The 20,337-nt window shown below is 46.2% G+C and overlaps 1 protein-coding gene across 1 annotated transcript in view; it reads right to left on the bottom strand.

The window, feature by feature from the left end:
* Positions 1–19,885, bottom strand: part of LOC129868188 (transcription factor 7-like 2) — a gene marked incomplete in the record, with an annotated part of 78,460 nt that extends 58,575 nt beyond the window's left edge. Inside the window, 3 exon segments of the mRNA XM_055941933.1 lie at positions 18,346–18,449; positions 19,261–19,330; positions 19,472–19,885. Of these exon segments, the coding sequence (XP_055797908.1) occupies positions 18,346–18,449; positions 19,261–19,330; positions 19,472–19,654 (357 nt within the window).
* Positions 19,886–20,337: the final 452 nt, after the last annotated feature.

The raw sequence follows: 20,337 nt of genomic DNA on the forward strand, positions 1-20,337 counted from the left end.
CTACAGTGATATGTGAACTAGGTCTGACATCCTAAATGTGAACCTAAATGTTTCCTAACTCAGACAGCAACAATTGGAGGTGTGACAGAGGTGAGCGGGAGGGACTTCAAACAGGCGTCATTACATCTGAGGCAGGAAGGGTCTCCCCCTGTATCCACAGCACACAGCCGAGTCCCAAATGGCACCCTATTCCCTATATAGTGCACTACTTTTGACTAGAGGCTCGAGTGAATAGGATGCCATTTGGTACGTAGACCCTCTGTATCCACTACACAGTCGTTCCCTTACAACCTCCCTTTAAGCTCAGGCACTAAAGCACAGCTCCGCGGCAGAGCTCTGCGGTCCCAGCTGAAATGGTGGAGCGTTTTACGTTAATAACTTTCATGTCCACTATTAAAAATGTTGATGCTATTTTTTGAAGCAAGATATTCATTTTTTCCTTCGCCTCAGCTTGTTTGATATCTACAAAGACCTTGCTCTCGATCCCATAAGCAAAGCCCTATTTTTAGACATGAAATGGTTTCCAGTTGGCTCCAGACGATCATAGAGGGAAAACCACAGAGAAAACCACATTCCATAACATTTGAAAGGAAGGCAGCGAGCAGCTCGGCGGAACTGGGATGCCTCTTGTTTAACTGGTAGAGTGACTGAGGCTCTGGCTCCGGCTCTGAGATGAAATGTCTTTTACATCCCCACAAGAGCATTGCCTCAGTAACTACCACCACACCCACCTACTCTCTCTAAAGACGCCTCAATCTAAAGTGTGTGTGTGTTTGTAGGAATGTGTGCTTCCCTGTCTAGGAAAAAGAGAAAAAGAAAAGAGTAGAAATTTACATTGGCTACATCGTTTCTTTCTTTCTTTCTCTCTTTCTTTCTCTCTCTCTCTCTTTCTTTCTTTCTTTCTTTCTTTCTAGCTCTTTCTCTCTCTTTCTGCTTTTATATGGCTGTGTGTGTTTGGGAGCCCTCCCTGCCTGCAGTAGGAAGTGCATCATTATATCCGGGCCTCTGTCTCAGGGATGAGTACACACACGAGGAACCGGCTCTGACAAAACATATCAGCTTACTCTTCAGGGACTGTCTGAGTCTGAGACCTCCAGGAATGATACAGCTCCACGCTGCTTCAAACAAACCACAGTCTCACCTTGGAAAACAATCCAGGCGGGCATATATACTCATTTCATTGTCTTCTACACACAGTGGAATGAAGTTCACAATGTGCGGACGATTATCCTTTCCTTATCTACACATTGTTTCAGAAACATTGTGAATGCAAAAAAATGAAATAAACATGGCAATGGATGGATATAAGATCATAAGAGATGTTGAAAATGTTAGGGGACATTACTATTAATGTTGAACAAAGACTGACTTTACCCTTTGGAGTCAAGGATGGAAAAATAAACTAACTAATTAATTGGAGAAATGTTCAGCCTGTTTTTAAAAATAAAAATAAATGTTCACCCCCTTTTCGCTAGAGCACGATGGGACAAGGACACCCTGGCTGGCCAAACCCTCCCCTAACCCGGACGACGCTGGGCCAATTGTGCGTTGCCTCATGGATCTCCCGGTCACGGACGGCTACGACACAGCCCGGGATCGAACCCGGATCTGTAGTGACGCCTCAAGCACTGCAGCGCCTTAAACCGCTGCGCCATGTTCAGCCTGTCTGTATGGGAGTAGAATCTCTCTCTCTTTCTTTCTCTTTGGGATTTTGTTCCCATACGATTTACAGGGATTTTCTTCAGTCTGTCACCCTTTGACAGTTAGATGTTCTTCCAAACACTCAAACTTTAAGAATTCAATAAAATACCTTTCAAATTAAGTTATTTTAATGTTGGTAAGTATGGGGCTGACTGTCCCCAGCCCTCCAACTGCCCTGCTCTCTACCAGAACACACACGTAGTCAAGCACAACATATGACCTTATGTGGTTACATGCTACAGATACAGCACATACCCTAACATGCCTCTTTAAACAGGCCTCTTCTTGGATGGCTAGGCGGAACCCCTAAAATCCAACATGTTTGCATGTCAACACAGATTTCAATGCCAACCTCCCCTTTCAACACAATAAAGTGCAACTTTCAATGCCAGTGCAGTATCTGTGTAGTACGTCTCTGGAAGTGGTTCTCCAAGGCACCCTATTACATAGCTATATAGTACTACTTTTGACCAGGACCCATAGGGCTCAAAATAGTGCACTGTATAAGGCACATATGTCAGAGTCAAGGCCCCGCGGATGTGGCCCGCGAGAAGGTTTTTTACGGCCCCTGGGATGATCTTGATTTATTATTAGAACCGGCCCGCAGACCGCAGCAAGCCGGCAGCCCGCAGATCTTTTACACGCACCAATACTACATTTCCCACAATGCAACGGTGACGCACCGAGCAGTAGGCTGCTTCATTTCAATATTTATTGGCACTGCAGTCGTCAGCATCACAGTAAAATTAACTTTCAGATACCCATCAAAAATGGCAAAACGGAAGGTGGACACTGAGAACCGGGGGTTTCAAACAAGGTGGGAGTCGGAGTATATGTTCACGGAGGTAGCTGGAAAACCTGTGTGTCTTCTGTGTGGAGAAAGTGTGGCGGTACAGAAAGAGTATAATCTGAGACGACATTATGAAACGAAACACGCGGACAAAAACAAGAATATGGACATGGAACAAAGGCTACAAAAGGCAGAGGAATTAAAACGAGGCCTCAAATCTCGACAGGCTCTGTTCAAAAAAGCCAAATCACAAGGCCAGGCTGCTGTCAAGGCCAGTTTTATTTTGGCAGAAGAGATCGCTAAATCAGCCCGGCCATTTACGGAGGGGGATTTCATCAAAAACTGCATGATTAAAGTTTGTGACGAAGTTTGCCCAGAAAAAAGGCAACTCTTTTTAAATGTGAGTCTGAGCAGAAACACCATTGCCGAGAGAGTAGACCAGTTGTCCATCAATCTAAAAGAGCAGCTTGTGAAAAAGGGAAAAGATTTCATTGCATATTCCTTGGCTGTGGATGAGAGCACCGACATTTCTGACATTGCCCAGTTGTCAATTTTCATCCGCGGAGTGGACTCCAGCCTAAGCGTGACAGAGGAGTTTTTGGCTTTACGTCCTATGCATGGCACAACTACGGGGCATGATTTGTATGAAGAGGTGTCAAGATGTGTAAATGAGATGGAGCTGCCTTGGGAAAAACTCGTGGGTTTGACAACCGACGGAGCACCTGCGATGTGTGGACACAGGAGCGGACTGGTGGCGAAGATACGGGAAAAGATGCAAGAGGAAAACGCGACAGGTGAGCTGACAGCTTATCATTGTATCATACACCAGGAAGCGTTGTGCGGTAAAGCCTTGAAAATGGAGCATGTAATGAGCATCATCACGCGCACAGTTAACTTTATCAGAGCCAAAGGTTTGAATCACCGCCAGTTCAAGGCATTTCTGACGGAGTTAGAAACGGAGCATGGTGATTTGCCTTATCACACAGAGGTGCGATGGCTAAGCCAGGGAAAGGTGCTTCAAAGATGTTTCGAGCTTCGTGAGGAGATTTGTCTGTTCTTGGACAGCAAAGGGAAAGACACAACACAACTCCGAGACGAAATGTTTCTGTGTGAAATGGCTTTTCTGTGTGACATTACGAGTCATCTGAATGCAATGAACTTGCAGCTGCAGGGTCGGGATCATGTCATCTCTGATATGTACAGTACAGTGAAGGCATTTAAAACCAAACTGACTCTGTGGGAGACGCAGATGCGGAAAGAAAATTTGAGCCACTTTCCCAGCTGCCAGACCATGAAAGAGAAGCTCTCTACCAGTGCGTTCCCGAGCGCACAGTTGGCTGATAAAATAGGTATGCTTGCCGCTGACTTTCGACGCCGATTTGCTGACTTTGAAGCACAAAAAAGCAGGTTGGAACTGCTCGGTAACCCATTTGCTGTTGACGTGGAAAGCTCACCACCAAACCTCCAAATGGAGTTGATTGACCTCCAATGCAATGATGCACTGAGGGCAAAATATGCGGCAGTGGGTGCTGCGGAGTTCGCCCGTTTCCTCCCCGACACAATGCCCCAGCTGCGCATCCAGGCTGCTCAAACGTTGTCTATGTTTGGCAGCACATACCTGTGTGAACAACTGTTTTCTTTGATGAACCTGAACAAAACATCACACAGAAGTCGACTTACTGCTGAACACCTCCACTCAATTCGGAGGATTTCCTCAGCTCAGAGCCTTACCCCGAACATTGATGAACTTGTGGAAAAGATGGGACACCACCAAGTATCACCCTCAACCTCAAACAAGTGAACATTACTGTGCAATCACATATTTAGAGTTTTTACTCAGTTCAAGTTTAAAAGTTAAAGTTTAATATTTGTTTTCACTGCATGTTACTTCTCCTTAAACAAAGTGTTGTTTTTGATTAATAGATTTTTGCACTTTATTTTATTGTATTTCAATCCAATTATATTTTAAAAATATTTCAGTTGAGTGGATGATAGAAAATTGCTATTATTGTTTTTTTCTTTGAAGTAAATTTAGCCCACTTTTGCTAAAATAGAAAATATAGGCTACTGATGGTGCCTTGAATACCGGTTTCTTTCATTTAATGTTCATGTTATGGGGATTTTTATATAAAGGAAATTTGTCTTTTGTGTCTGTTGAAAATTAAAGATTACTGACAGAGCCATAAGAAAATATTGCTTTATTTATCTGATCATATTGGAATATATTTGTTAGGTTTTCAGTAGGTTCAATTAGGTTCACTAGACTATATGCGTCATTTAAAATTTTTTCAATGAACATTCGAACAGTCCGGCCCTCGGCTTGTAGCTAAATTTTTTATTTGGCCCTCCGTCCATTTGACTTTGACACCCCTGGTATAAGGAATAGGGTGTCATTTGGGACGCAACCAAGGAGTGGTCGCACAAGGCCTTGGGCTTAACCTTCCCTTTGCTGGGGTCAAGCCACGGCTCATCACCACCATCAACACCACCAACATGGCTGCCCAGCCCACCCTCTAACCCCCACCCACCCATCCACCCAGCCCCTGAATGAGCGAGTGCCCAGCCCCAGACCCAGTGGAGCCACCCCAGCCGCATGGGCAAGGCACACATGGGCGTGATCACAGCGGCTTAATCCTGCCCCATCTGATACCCATCTACCAGCAGCCTTCACCCACCCACCACTACCGCTCAGCTCTGGTTTACTCCTGCTGCTGTGTGGCTCTGCTGCTCCGCTTTGCCACGACTGGGCCTATCCCTCACAGCAGGGGACAAACGTCACATGACCATAGCTGAAGTGGGCAGCACAACCTGTGACTGAAGGATGTGTTCCTGTGTGGCCTCTTGAAAGGCACCTACAAAGCTTGTAATCATGTTACAGAATTTGTTTATGTAATCTATGCATTTCCTGTCCCCTACCCCTTCGGTCTAATTATAACAATTTATAAACTGGGTGGTTCGAGCCCCGAATGCTAATTGTCTGACAGCCGTGGTATATCAGACCGTATACCACGGGTACGACAAAACACTTAGTTTTACTGATCCAGTTACGTTGGTAACCAGTTTATAACAGCAATAAGGCTCCTCAGGGGTTTGTGATAAACGGCCAATATACCATGGCTAAGGGCTGTTTTCAGGCACTCCTCGGGCATTATTGCTTAATTAGAATACACACAGACCCCAAACACATAATAGTCCTAATCTGACATTGTGACGTACATGACACATACCTTTATAACATGCCTAATCCACATTGGATAGGTAGCAGGAACACAGTGTACATGCGTGGCCAACACAGCCCAACACAGTACCACTTTCCTCACTGTTACAAGGCATAGGACTGTTAATCCTGACCTATTCAAAGGGAAACCGGAGCAACAGTGGGCGGCAGGTAGCCTAGTGGTTAGAGCGTTGAACTAGGGTTGCAAGATCGAATCCCCAAGCTGACAAGGTAAAAATCTGTCATTCTGCCCCATGACCAAGGCAGTTAATCCACTGCTCCTAGGCTGTCATTGAAAATAAGAATTTGTTCTTAACTGACTTGCCTAGTTAAATAAAGGTAAACAAATAAAAAGTAATGTGTGTCACTCTGTGATGCTACGGCTAACTCTGAAATGACAGTGATTAAGGCAGCAGTAATAAGGGACACAATTTCATGTTGTGGTGAAACATTCCACCCCAGCAGGCCTGTGCAAAGAAAGTAAGCTGAAATTTCCACCCTGCTCTAAGCACACATGGTACAGCCTGTCGACAGAAGACACACATGGTACGACCTGTTGTAGCCGGGTAAGACAGAAGACACAGCGAAAATAGGTAGTAAAGTTTCTTACAGAGCCAGATGAGAGAGAGCACATTGCAAATCCTCATGACCAGTCAGTCATCCTGTCAACAAGAGAGTGGACAACAAACCCTCAGACAGGTTTGTGAATGGTCACACCCCATCATCCAACACACATCTATTTCAAAGTGGAAAAACCGATGACTGATTTCCTGGCCCAGATGCTATAGATGAGATGACATCACAATGGACGGGCTGAGAACAGAGGCTTAATTCACAACGGAGACCTCCACTCACTCACTCCTGTCCTGCTAGCTAGCACCCAGGAAAACAACGGTAACCTGCCTGAACGTCACACCTCTAAGGGGTGATCTCCTGCACTTGTCTCTCCAGAGCACAGCTTTCCAACATCACCCCTCCATCTCCGCCTGGCCCTCTTCCAGTGGTGGGTCACGCTGCTGATTTCCCACCCCAACCTGACACATACCAAATGGCCAGGGAGTCAGACACAACAGGGTGAGAATGAGACATCTGTGGCCCAGGCAGGCCATTAAAGCTGCATCCATCAGCCCAGTGGCACAGGAGACTGTCACTCACTCTACCCAGGATACAGTGTCCCCAGCCTGGACACCCCAGCTCCAGAGAGACCCATCCCAGACATACACTGCCTCCTCCCTCCCTCCCCACCCACCCATCTATCTAGCTATCTATAGTCCCCTATAGAGCAGAGGCTCGGCGTACTCAAAGGTGCCCACATGTTTTGTTCAGCCATCTTCAAGCTCTCTTTCCTCTTGCGTTTCCTACACAACAATCACGTTTTTTCATAAACATCATCCTAAAACATCAAAGCGATACCACCCTCTGACAACAATAATCTAAAGTCACGGTTATATAACACTTTTTCTCTCCCTTTTCTAAACAACTAGTGGCTGTATATGTATATCCTGTAAAATAGGATTCATCTGAGTAGGTGATGCTTTATGAAGACCGCATGTGACAGCACTGTGAAATACAGTAACAAGAAATGAAACAAAATCTGCTTCCCATATGTCACATGGTCACCCTAGTCACCCTTCATTTAAATTAGGTAAACAGGAAACAATACCAACATGTGTAAAACTACAGTGTCCTAGTAACACAGGTACCTCAGCCCCAGATTGGAATTTGGAGAACTCAATGTTTTGATAATTACACATCAAATGGGTAAAAAGCAGGATACCTCGTGTTTCTGTACTTTGTTATGCTTTGGTAACCCCAAACAGGACTATATTTACACCTATTTGCATAGTGGAGACTCAAAAGGAAGGTGTTCTATTTAAACCCTGTGCTGTGCTGTGCATGCTTGAGTGATCAACATGTTCCTGTAGTTTATTCACTGCAGTCTGAGAAGCTGAGCATCTGGGCTTGATAGGGGACGATGCTGCTCTCCCACCTGCTTCATTCAGCCCGGCTCTGCAAACAACACCAATGGAGCCGCCGTTTGGTTTGCTCCCGTCAGCCAATGATTCACCTGGGTGCAACCCCCCCCCATCTCCTTACCCCCCTGCCCACCTGTAAAGTCCTTGCAGACAAACACAAACAGGGGCCCAAGGAAGACACAAGCAGCGCTGAGCGGCTCCTGGTGGAAGATTTAGAAGACTGAACAGTGTTTATTGCAGACGTGCTCTGCTCACTGCTGAGCCTCTCTCCTCGGTGTGTGGCACTCTTGTAAAAAACGTTATAAATCCTGCCATTGAAACTGAGATTTTGAGTCGATGACTGTAAAAGAGAAACCTCAGGAGCAGACGCTGGAACATCCCCCTTTCAGCAGAGCTCTTTAATGGACTCAAAATTGGGGGGAAAACAAGGAGTGTGACTTATAAGTGGCGTGTGTGATAGGCAAAATATCAATCCGAAAAACACACACTTCCTCTACAACACCTGTCTTTTACTCTGCTTCTCCTTCTTCTTCTTCGCCCACCAGAAAATAAATAAGTGCATGAATAATTACAGCTATAAACACCTCGAGGGATTCAACAGGTTTTTGATATTTTCTAAATGTTTCCGCCTCTTAAAATAGGCTCCTACACATTTTCACTTGAGGCTTATTTACAGCCATCTACTTCAAAGTTCTGAGGATGAAGGCCCCTTATCATCGTTTGTATTAAAATCTGCAGTCTCTCTGTCATTTCCTGCTGTTCCTTTTTAAAGCGTTTGCTAACTTACCTGAGGCTCAGAGAGAAAGAGAGAGTGTGGTCTCACCCTCTTCTTCCAAAATGGCACCCTATTCCCTATATAGGCTTGGTCAAAAGTAGTGCACTATATAGGGAAACGGTTGCCATTTGGGACACAGTCACACCCTCACTGTTAGCCTGCCCTGTCCCTGTACAGGACTGCAATGTATTGTCAACATCACCACACGATGTGTACCAGCATGCTTTAGTTGGTCTCAAAGTCAAAGTTCAGTACATAATGTACAGTACGTACATTCTCTGACTGACACGGCTTTCTCGGAGTGTTCTGCTACGGTCAACACATCTATCAGGCTCCTCCGCCACCGCCAGCCATCATCCTTGATAATTTCAATAATCTCCTGCTTACATGTTAAATGATAACAAGGAGCAGTTTTGGGGCCGTCACAAGTTTCCAAGTAGCTTGTTCACACACACAAGCGGGCGCAAAGCTGCTTTTCTTTAGCGTAGCATAATCCAGCACCACTGTTTCTTATCGTTGTCAGTCAGAGGCACAGAGCCCCAGCCTCTGGGCTTGTATGCAGGGTTTACAGGGCCTACCCAGGGACTAGGGCTTGGTTAAACAAGCCAGTGTCCCTGCTAGTGTTTACCCAGGGACTAGGGGTCTAGTGTTTACCCAGGGATTAGGGGCTCTAGTGTTTACCCAGGGACTAGGAGCTCTAGTGTTTACCCAGGGACTAGCAGCTCTAGTGTTTACCCAGGGACTAGCAGCTCTAGTGTTTACCCAGGGACTAGGGGGTCTAGTGTTTACCCAGGGACTAAGGGCTCTAGTTTTTACCCAGAGACTAGGAGCTCTAGTGTTTACCCAGGGACTAGGAGCTCTAGTGTTTACCCAGGGACTAGGAGCTCTAGTGTTTACCCAGGGACTAGGAGCTCTAGTGTTTACCCAGGGACTAGGAACTCTAGTGTTTACCCAGGGACTAGGAGCTCTAGTGTTTACCCAGGGACTAAGGGCTCTAGTGTTTACCCAGGGACTAGGGGCTCTAGTGTTTACCAAGGGACTAGGAGCTCTAGTGTTTACCCAGGGACTAGGAGCTCTAGTGTTTACCCAGGGACTAGGGGCTGGATGAACAAGCCAGTGTCAAAAGCACTTCACAATGCCAGACAAGGGTGTGTAATCTGGGGAGTTTGCGATCATGGGCTTTGCTTGTAATTAATCCGTTTATCTGGGGAAGGACAAACACTTAAGGCAAAGATAGCTCGGGACAGAAGCACTGCCGAGGCACACACACAAACACACACAGAGAGAGAGGGAGAGCGAGCGAGAGGGAGAGAGAAAGAGCGAGAGTGAGAGAGAGAGAAAGAGCGAGAGGGAGAGAGAGGGCTGCATGAGGATACTCAAAAAGTTCACTGACAGAATTTAAGAGGAGCACCGAAAAGCTCAGTTAACAGCATTAATCCGCTCATGAAAACATACTCCGATATATTTGAAACAAATAATTGGCCTTTTAAATGTGTTCAATGGTTAGCTCTATGCAAGTCCTCAAGTTTCAAAACAACAAAGAAACAATGTGAACACATCCTTGATGAACTGTTCTTTACATTCTAATTGAACAGGGTAAGTGGGATATGATTTAAACCTGCCAGTCTGTCCACTAGACAAGTTAGCGCCTGTGATCCACAAAGTGAACCACATCTTCCACATCACAGGCTCTCTTGGCTCTGATGATTGTCCTGACTGTCTAGCTCTCCATGAGCACAGCCCACTGCAAAAAATCCTCCTCACCCCCCTGGGACTTAAGGCCATCAGATAGCAGTGACACAGGATAGGTAGGGATAGGTAGGGGTGGGTAGGGATGGGTAGAACAGGTAGGGATGGGTAGGGATAGGTAGAACAGGTAGGGATAGGTAGGGGTGGGTAGGGATGGGTAGAACAGGTAGGGATAGGTAGAACAGGTAGGGGTGGGTAGGGATAGGTAGAACAGGTAGGGATGGGTAGAACAGGTAGGGATGGGTAGAACAGGTAGGGATGGGTAGAACAGGTAGGGATGGGTAGAACAGGTAGGGATGGGTAGGGATGGGTAGAACAGGTAGGGATGGGTAGGGATAGGTAGGGATGGGTAGAACATGTAGGGATGGGTAGGGATGGGTAAAACAGGTAGGGGTGGGTAGGGATGGGTAGGGATGGGTAGAACAGGTAGGGATGGGTAGGGATGGGTAGAACAGGTAGGGATGGGTAGAACAGGTAGGGATGGGTAGGGATGGGTAGGGATCGGTAGAACAGGTAGGGATGGGTAGGGATGGGTAGAACTGGTAGGGATGGGTAAAACAGGTAGGGATGGGTAGAACAGGTAGGGATGGGTAGGGATGGGTAGGGATGGGTAGAACAGGTAGGGATGGGTAGGGATGGGTAGGGATGGGTAGAACAGGTAGGGATGGGTAGAACAGGTAGGGATGGGTAGAACAGGTAGGGATGGGTAGGGATGGGTAGGGATGGGTAGAACAGGTAGGGATGGGTAGGTAAAACAGGTAGGGATGGGTAGGGATGGGTAGAACAGGTAGGGATGGGTAGAACAGGTAGGGATGGGTAGAACAGGTAGGGATGGGTAGGGATGGGTAGAACAGGTAGGGATGGGTAGGGATGGGTAGAACAGGTAGGGATAGGTAGGGATGGGTAGGGATGGTAGAACAGGTAGGGATGGGTAGGGATGGGTAGAACAGGTAGGGATGGGTAGGGATGGGTAGAACAGGTAGGGATGGGTAGGGTGGGGAGAACAGGTAGGGATGGGTAGGGATGGGTAGAACAGGTAGGGATGGGTAGGGATGGGTAGAACAGGTAGGGATGGGTAGAACAGGTAGGGATGGGTAGGGATGGGTAGAACAGGTAGGGATGGGTAGGGATGGGTAGAACAGGTAGGGATGAGTAGAACAGGTAGGGATGGGTAGAACAGGTAGGGATGGGTAGGGATGGGTAGAACAGGTAGGGATGGGTAGGGATGGGTAGGGATGGGTAGGGATGGGTAGGGATGGGTAGAACGGGTAGGGATGGGTAGGGATGGGTATGGAAGGGTAGAACAGGTAGGTATGGGTAGGAATGGGTAGGGATGGGTAAAACAGGTAGGGGTGGGTAGGGAAGGGTAGAACAGGTAGGGATGGGTAGGGATGGGTAGAACAGGTAGGGATGGGTAGGGATGGGTAGAACAGGTAGGGATGGGTAGAACAGGTAGGGATGGGTAGAACAGGTAGGGATGGGTAGGGCGGGTAGAACAGGTAGGGATGGGTAGAACAGGTAGGGATGGGTAGGGATGGGTAGGGATGGGTAGAACAGGTAGGGATGGGTAGAACAGGTAGGGATGGGTAGGGATGGGTAGAACAGGTATGGATGGGTAGGGGTGGGTAGAATAGGTAGGGATGGGTAGGGATGGGTAGAACAGGTAGGGATGGGTAGGGATGGGTAGAACAGGTAGGGATGGGTAGGGGTGGGTAGAATAGGTAGGGATGGGTAGGGGTAGGGGTAGGGATGGGTAGAATAGGTAGGGATGGGTAGGGATGGGTAGAACAGGTAGGGATGGGTAGGGATGGGTAGAACAGGTAGGGATGGGTAGAACAGGTAGGGATGGGTAGGGATGGGTAGAACAGGTAGGGATGGGTAGAACAGGTAGGGATGGGTAGGGATAGGTAGGGATGGGTAGAACATGTAGGGATGGGTAGGGATGGGTAGGGATGGGTAAAACAGGTAGGGGTGGGTATGGATGGGTAGGGATGGGTAGAACAGGTAGGGATGGGTAAAACAGGTAGGGATGGGTAGGGATGGGTAGAACAGGTAGGGATGGGTAGGAATGGGTAGAACAGGTAGGGATGGGTAGGGATGGGTATAACAGGTAGGGATGGGTAGGGATGGGTAGAACAGGTAGGGATGGGTAGAACAGGTAGGGATGGGTAGGTATGGGTAGGGATGGGTAGAACAGGTAGGGATGGGTAAAACAGGTAGGGGTGGGTAGGGATGGGTAGGGATGGGTAGAACAGGTAGGGATGGGTAAAACAGGTAGGGATGGGTAGGTATGGGTAGGGATGGGTAGAACAGGTAGGGATGGGTAGGGATGGGTAGGGATGGGTAGGGATGGGTAGAACAGGTAGGGATGGGTAGAACAGGTAGGGATGAGTAGGTATGGGTAGAACAGGTAGGGATGGGTAAAACAGGTAGGGATGGGTAGGGATGGGTAGGGATGGGTAGAACAGGTAGGGATGGGTAAAACAGGTAGGGGTGGGTAGGTTGGGTAGAACAGGTAGGGATGGGTAAAACAGGTAGGGGTGGGTAGGGATGGGTAGAACAGGTAGGGATGGGTAGGGATGGGTAGGGATGGGTAGGGATGGGTAGAACAGGTAGGGATGGGTAAAACAGGTAGGGGTGGGTAGGGATGGGTAGGGATGGGTAGAACAGGTAGGGATGGGTAAAACAGGTAGGGGTGGGTAGGGATCGGTAGAACAGGTAGGGATGGGTAGGGATGGGTAGGGATGGGTAGGGATGGGTAGAACAGGTAGGGATGGGTAGGGATGGGTAGAACAGGTAGGGATGGGTAGGGATGGGTAGGGATGGGTAAAACAGGTAGGGATGGGTAGAATAGGTAGGGATGGGTAGAACAGGTAGGGATGGGTAGGGATGGGTAGGGATGGGTAGAACAGGTAGGGATGGGTAGAACAGGTAGGGATGGGTAGGGGTGGGTAGGGATGGGTAGAACAGGTAGGGATGGGTAGAACAGGTAGGGGTGGGTAGGGCTGGGTAGGGATGGGTAGGGGTGGGTAGAACAGGTATGTATGGGTAGAACAGGTAGGGATGGGTAGAACAGGTAGGGATGGGTAGGGATGGGTAGGGAAGGGTAGAACAGGTAGGGATGGGTAGAACAGGTAGGGATGGGTAGAACAGGTAGGGATGGGTAGGGATGGGTAGGGATGGGTAGAACAGGTAGGGATGGGTAGAACAGGTAGGGATGGGTAGGGATGGGTAGGGATGGGATGGGTAGAACAGGTAGGGATGGGTAGGGATAGGTAGAACAGGTAGGGATGGGTAGAACAGGTAGGGATGGGTAGAACAGGTAGGGATGGGTAGAACAGGTAGGGATGGGTAGGGATGGGTAGAACAGGTAGGGATGGGTAGGGATGGGTAGAACAGGTAGGGATGGGTAGAACAGGTAGGGATGGGTAGAACAGGTAGGGATGGGTAGGGATGGGTAGGGATGGGTAGGGATGGGTAGGGATGGGTAGGGATGGGTAGGGATGGGTAGAACAGGTAGGGATGGGTAGAACAGGTAGGGAAGGGTAGAACAGGTAGGGATGGGTAGGGAAGGGTAGAACAGGTAGGTATGGGTAGGGAGGGTAGAACAGGTAGGGATGGGTAGGGATGGGTAGAACAGGTAGGGATGGGTAGGGAAGGGTAGAACAGGTAGGGATGGGTAGAACAGGTAGGGATGGGTAGGGATGGGTAGGGATGGGTAGAACAGGTAGGGATGGGTAGGGGTAGGGGTAGGGATGGGTAGAATAGGTAGGGATGGGTAGGGGTAGGGATGGGTAGAATAGGTAGGGATGGTTAGGGATGGGTAGAACAGGTAGGGATGGGTAGAACAGGTAGGGGTGGGTAGGGATGGTAGAACAGGTAGGGATAGGTAGGGGTGGGTAAGGATGGTAGAACAGGTAGGGATAGGTAGAACAGGTAGGGGTGGGTAGGGATGGTAGAACAGGTAGGGATGGTAGAACAGGTAGGGATGGGTAGGGATGGTAGAACAGGTAGGGGTGGGTAGGGATGGTAGAACAGGTAGGAATGGGTAGAACAGGTAGGGATGGGTAGGGATGGTAGAACAGGTAGGGATGGTAGAACAGGTAGGGATGGTAGAACAGGTAGGGATGGTAGAACAGGTAGGGATGGGTAGAACAGGTAGGGATGGGTAGGGGTAGGGGTAGGGATGGGTAGAATAGGTAGGGATGGGTAGGGGTAGGGGTAGGGATGGGTAGAATAGGTAGGGATGGGTAGGGATGGTAGAACAGGTAGGGATAGGTAGAACAGGTAGGGGTGGGTAGGGATGGGTAGGGATGGGTAGAACAGGTAGGGATAGGTAGAACAGGTAGGGGTGGGTAGGGATGGGTAGGGATGGGTAGAACAGGTAGGGATAGGTAGAACAGGTAGGGGTAGGTAGGGGTGGGTAGGGCTGGTAGAACAGGTAGGGATGGGTAGGGAAGGGTAGAACAGGTAGGGATAGGTAGAACAGGTAGGGGTAGGTAGGGGTGGGTAGGGATGGGTAGGGATGGGTAGGGATGGGTAGAACAGGTAGGGATGGGTAGGGAAGGGTAGAACAGGTAGGGATAGGTAGAACAGGTAGGGGTAGGTAGGGGTGGGTAGGGATGGTAGAACAGGTAGGGATAGGTAGAACAGGTAGGGGTGGGTAGGGATGGTAGAACAGGTAGGGATGGTAGAACAGGTAGGGATGGGTAGGGATGGTAGAACAGGTAGGGATGGGTAGGGATGGTAGAACAGGTAGGGGTGGGTAGGGATGGGTAGAACAGGTAGAACAGGTAGGGATAGGTAGGGATGGGTAGGGATGGGTAGAACAGGTAGGGATGGGTAAGGGTAGGTAGGGGTAGGTAGGGATGGGTAGGGGTAGGTAAGGGTAGGTAAGGGTAGGTGGGGTAGGTAGGGATATGTAAGGGTAGGTGAGGTAGGTAGGGATGAGAGATGAGAATGAGTGTATTGTGGTGAGGATAGAGCTAGAGAGGAGGCAGAGAGAGGACATGGAGAGATCAGGAGTGTATTCTGGTAGCTCTCATTCAGAATCCTCCATCCACAGGGGTTTGACTCTTCCAAGCAAACCTCTTCTACTGATCCCCTCAAATTAAACAATGTCTTCTGGTAATCCAGAGCATTACTAACCCTACTCGATTCACAGCTACACACTCAGGAGGAAGCTTGATTCAGAGAAAAGCTAAGGGAAATCTAGTACGGAATCTGGGATTGTCTCAAATCGCTTTCTTTAGACACTGTCTCTGGAAGGACAACTGATATCTAGATTAATGTTGGATCCAGAACATAATTCCCTGGCATGTCCCACGAAACAACGCTGTAACCAGGATATTAGGATGCACTGGGCTTAGGAGGAACACGCTTTCCAGCCTCATGCCTTTTGTTTTAAAACACTGTAAAATGATTTCTGGGAACAGAATAGATGTGAGATGTTTGTGAAATTCTTTTGAAGAGTTTAATAACATTAATCCTGAAATAATGATTGTTATTCAAATATCTGGGGGAAGAATTAGCTAATTAGATGATCTGTTTAGTGAGGCCTTTGAACTCATGAAGGAAATGTACATCTTTTCATTAAAAAATTGTTTTAGAATTCTCCTTTCAATCGTCTAATACTAGTCGTATGGATAGTATACAAAGTCTTGTTTTTACTAGGACATTTGGCATGCCTAAACAACAGACAAAAAAATAATACACATAATCTGCCAATTAAAAAGAACAAAGATAAATGAAAGCAACAAATGAACCCCTGTAAAGATGATAGACCACCTGAGCTGAGATAGAAGCAGAGAGCCTGCCTGCGGGTGGGGAGAAGTGAATACAGGCATCACCTTGTTCAATGTAAACATTAGAACTGGAGAACCAAACAGTAGGGGATCCACAGCCCTGTTTCCCCTCCCGCCCCACTGCCATGTCCCAAGCTATAATCACCATCTACACCATCCTCCCTTCCTTTCAAGTGGCAGGTCGATAGAGCTGCAGCTACAGTGCTGCTGCAGGGTAATTACAAGGGAAGCAACAAGTGAGCATTGTATGAAGCTGAGGAGACACACTCACACACAGAAGAAAGTGCTCTTCATTCCCAAAACAATCTTTGAGAACCTCTGTGCTTTGCACTGAGGCAATTAAGGATAATGTTGGGGAAGCATTCATGAGAAGAAAGAGGTGGCAGCACATTCATTTCTGGACATAAAAATGGAAATAGTTAAGAGTAGTTTTCACAGTGTGTGTTTACTACGTAATGATAACTGATGTCTATGTAATAACGTCTCAATAAAATGTGTTCCGTTTTTTATAAATTATCTGATGCATTTGGAGACAAACGTCGCCATTACTTATAATACAAAAAGAAGACTGTTTTTGGTCTATATAAGATTTGTCTCACAAAAGTACACACACACACACACACACACACACACACACACACACACACACACACACACACACACACACACACACACACACACACACACACACACACACACACACACACACACACACACACACACACACACACACACACACACACACACACAAACTTGACACTTTTAGGTCATTTGAGTGACAACATGAGTAGGTCTCATGTCTGACCCCATTTGAAACAGAGCTTCTGATTGTGCGTTTCTTTCAGAACACATCAAAGAAAGACTGCTGGAGTAGAATGAATGATGACAGAAACGTATGCTTTTTCAAAACACCTTGCTTAATATGAGAGTGCTTACTGTTATTACAGATTTAACATCGAAGAATGTGCTTCACCTGATGAAAGATGCATAGTTCCTTGTTGAAAGGGGCAATCAGCAGTTGCTACATCCATTTTTGGACTTATAATTAATTTATATGTGCCCATTGATTTATAACTTAAGTTGATTTATAAATGCCTCATGAATTTAGTTCAACTGTCGTACCCCATCAGAACCCAAAATGTAAGCTTGTTTTACTCCAATGTTTGTAAACAAAGTAAATGTAAACAAACACGGTATAGTCTAAAACCATGGTAAAAACTATAATTTTGAGATCATGGATGGTCTGTCCTTGCATCGATACCTCTGTCTTTGAATCTGAGAGTGGTTACTTTTCTCCAGTCCTATCCCCCTTGCTTTTTATCTAAACAGTTGTGGGGAATACACTTTTATATTGTTTCAACTGCTGATTGCAGCTTTAAGTTATACGTTTTAAACTACCAACCAATACACAGACAACATACAAAAGTGTAAGCAAAATGAGGGAGTCAACACATTGAGTATGTTTACATGCTCATTTATAATTCGATATTTAACTGATTATGGCAGTAGTAAGGCATTAGTCATGTAAACACATTACTCTGCGATCTTAATCAGCGTACGGTCATAATTTCATAAGCATACGCAGATTAAAACACCTTGTTTTCTGAGCAATCTGTCATATTATTAGGACATGTAAACACCTTAATCAGAGTTCCAGTGGTGTATTTGATTTGCGCATGTGATAGCACCACCCGAGCGAGCCTCTCTCTTTAGCCCTAGTGAAGTGAGTTCTGATTTCGGAACAACCGGAAGTATGCATCTTAAAAGTACTTTTCAAATACAAACATTATACAGTATATACCAACTCAGAATAACATGGTCACTGTGGTAGAAGGTTTATTTTGATTTGCAATTGTCTGCATTTATTAAAAGTCCCATCAGGTAGCCTGATTTCAGATGTGTCCATGTAAACAGGATTATTAGGGAAATTGTTCTTGCAAAGCATGTAAACGTATTAATCGAGGTATTATAGTAATCTGACTATCCACAATAATCATATTATTGCGTGCATGTAACCGTTCTCAGTGTCAGTTAGTCACGCCTTAAAATGTGTTTTGTTTTTTCGTTTTTGATGTGCTACTGGTTCCGACCATATTCAAGGTTGTATGAGGGTGCGGATGTAATTCACATCAGACAGTGATACATGGGTGTACACGTACAACTTTAGATGGTCTTTTTTAAACTTTCTAATTTCCTTAGTTTGTTGTCCTTGCATACTTCTGGTATAATAGACAAATAGTTTCATTCAGAGACTTTGAATAAGGATCCATAATGATTCAACAGAATGAAGAACTCTACATTGTGATGTAGAAGGTAAAGTGATGTGGACTTACAGATGGTGACACTGATCCGTTGGGGATGTATGGGTCAGGCAGCATGAGAAACGGGTACCCTGGATACGCTGTTTTATACATTCCTCCATCTTGATGTTTGGACACTGTGGAGAAAGACAAAGATGTGAGATGAGATGTTTTCTGATATTAATTTAACTTCAAAGAAACACTTTTTGGTTAACTATTGTAGTTAAAACGGTTATAATTAGCAGTTTTTTACTATTGGAAAAAGTATTTTCGACAGATAATGATAGAGCTCTTCGACAGATTTTATGTTACAGACTTGTTTTACTACTGTAACATATTTGTGAGACAAAGTGACAGCCGTAATCTTGCATCACAAAAACACAGCCAAATCCCAATCCTTTGTTGTTTGTTACCCAATAGAATGGCTAGCCACTGATCTCTCCAGTCTAGAGTGTTGATGGTAACTTAAAATGTGCAATGCATCTTTACAGACTGTCCAAACAGAGGGTCATTGATCCACATGGCTTGTTTTCAACCTTACAGCTGAATGCATAAGTGGACAACGTTTTGTGAGTTACTTGACATATTCAAACATTGTTCATGAACTAGAGAGCATTTCTAACTTTAAATAACTTGTAGCTGCCCTGAGGTTCAGCACAGCAAGCATACATTTGTGTTTTTGGCCGATTTTGCCCCATTGGGACAATATATAAAACCTAATGTTAAGTTAAAGCATGCTTTAATTTAGATTTTCTTTAGGACTTTCAAACTGAAGCTACTTGAAACCTTATTACCATATTATAACCTATGTAGCCCAGGGAAAGCAACACCTTCCTTTTACAGTCAGTCTATGATGCAACAGCACAGTATTGTCAGAAATCACAGACAACTTGTTTTACTGAGGTACAGTTAGCCTAATTCAGCTACTGTCTAGTTCTTAGTTCTTACCGCTGTCGAGATGCTCCCGGTGTTTCTCTTGATAACCTCTATGTTCGTTTTGCTGACCTCGTCTGACCGCCTGAATGTCCAAAGCAACATTAAACATAGATTAGTAACCTGATAATTACTTTGAACAAGAGCCAAAGGTTTCATACCAAGACCCCTTTCAACCTTACCAACAGCGCATAACATAAGAACTCTCCCTCTGTAGTCTACCTACCGCTGCGCTCGAACTTTGATTTGTCTCCGATTCATTCACCAGAGACGACTTGAGGTCAGCTAAGTCCCTTTCTGTGAAAGCGTTTTCTTGAATTTTCTCATCTTGTTCGCCTTCATCCTTGAAGGATATCATTTCATCGTTTGCTCCTTGATCATCTCCTCCGCCACTACTGAGCTGAGGCATGTTGCTTTGAAAATGACCCTAATCAGCGGAGTGCTCCTTTGAAAAAATAAATGAAACTTCCTATTAACCTAAACCTCCCTAAATTGTTGCGCTCAGATACGGCCAAAGTATAAAACAAAACAAAAGTTGCTCTGCTGTGGAGCGGCCCTGCAAGTTGAAAGTAATGTTGCTCGGCAGCAACAAATAGTGCATTTGAGCTCGAAACAAGGCGAGGACTCCCAACATCAAAGATCGCCGACCAGTGATTGACAGATTCGATGACTTGTTGGGGGTTGTTTTAGCAGAGGGTTCCGCGCTTAAAGAGACATCACATCAGAGCCTGTTGGCCATATTCATGACTTTTAACACTTCATCATAGATAAAGTTGCTTGTTTTTGCAAAGACTGAACCGAAGTCCTGGATAAAAGACACGTGAGCAAACGGTCTTTCAGATTCTTCCGCATTGATAGATATTTCCCTCAACGCAGTCTAGTTATGTAACATTGTTATAACATTGTTATACATTTGAGTGGTGCAGTGGTCTAAGGACTCACAGTGCTCGAGGCGTCACTACAGACACCCTGGTTCGATTCCAGGCTGAATCACAACTGGCCGTGATTGGGAGTCCCATAGGGCGGCGCACAATTGGCCCAGCGTCGTCCGGGTTTGGCCAGTGTAGGCCGTCATTGTAAATAATAATTTGT

The sequence above is a fragment of the Salvelinus fontinalis genome, chromosome 13 (genome assembly GCF_029448725.1).
Source record: "Salvelinus fontinalis isolate EN_2023a chromosome 13, ASM2944872v1, whole genome shotgun sequence".
NCBI classification, from domain to species: Eukaryota; Metazoa; Chordata; class Actinopteri; order Salmoniformes; family Salmonidae; genus Salvelinus; species Salvelinus fontinalis.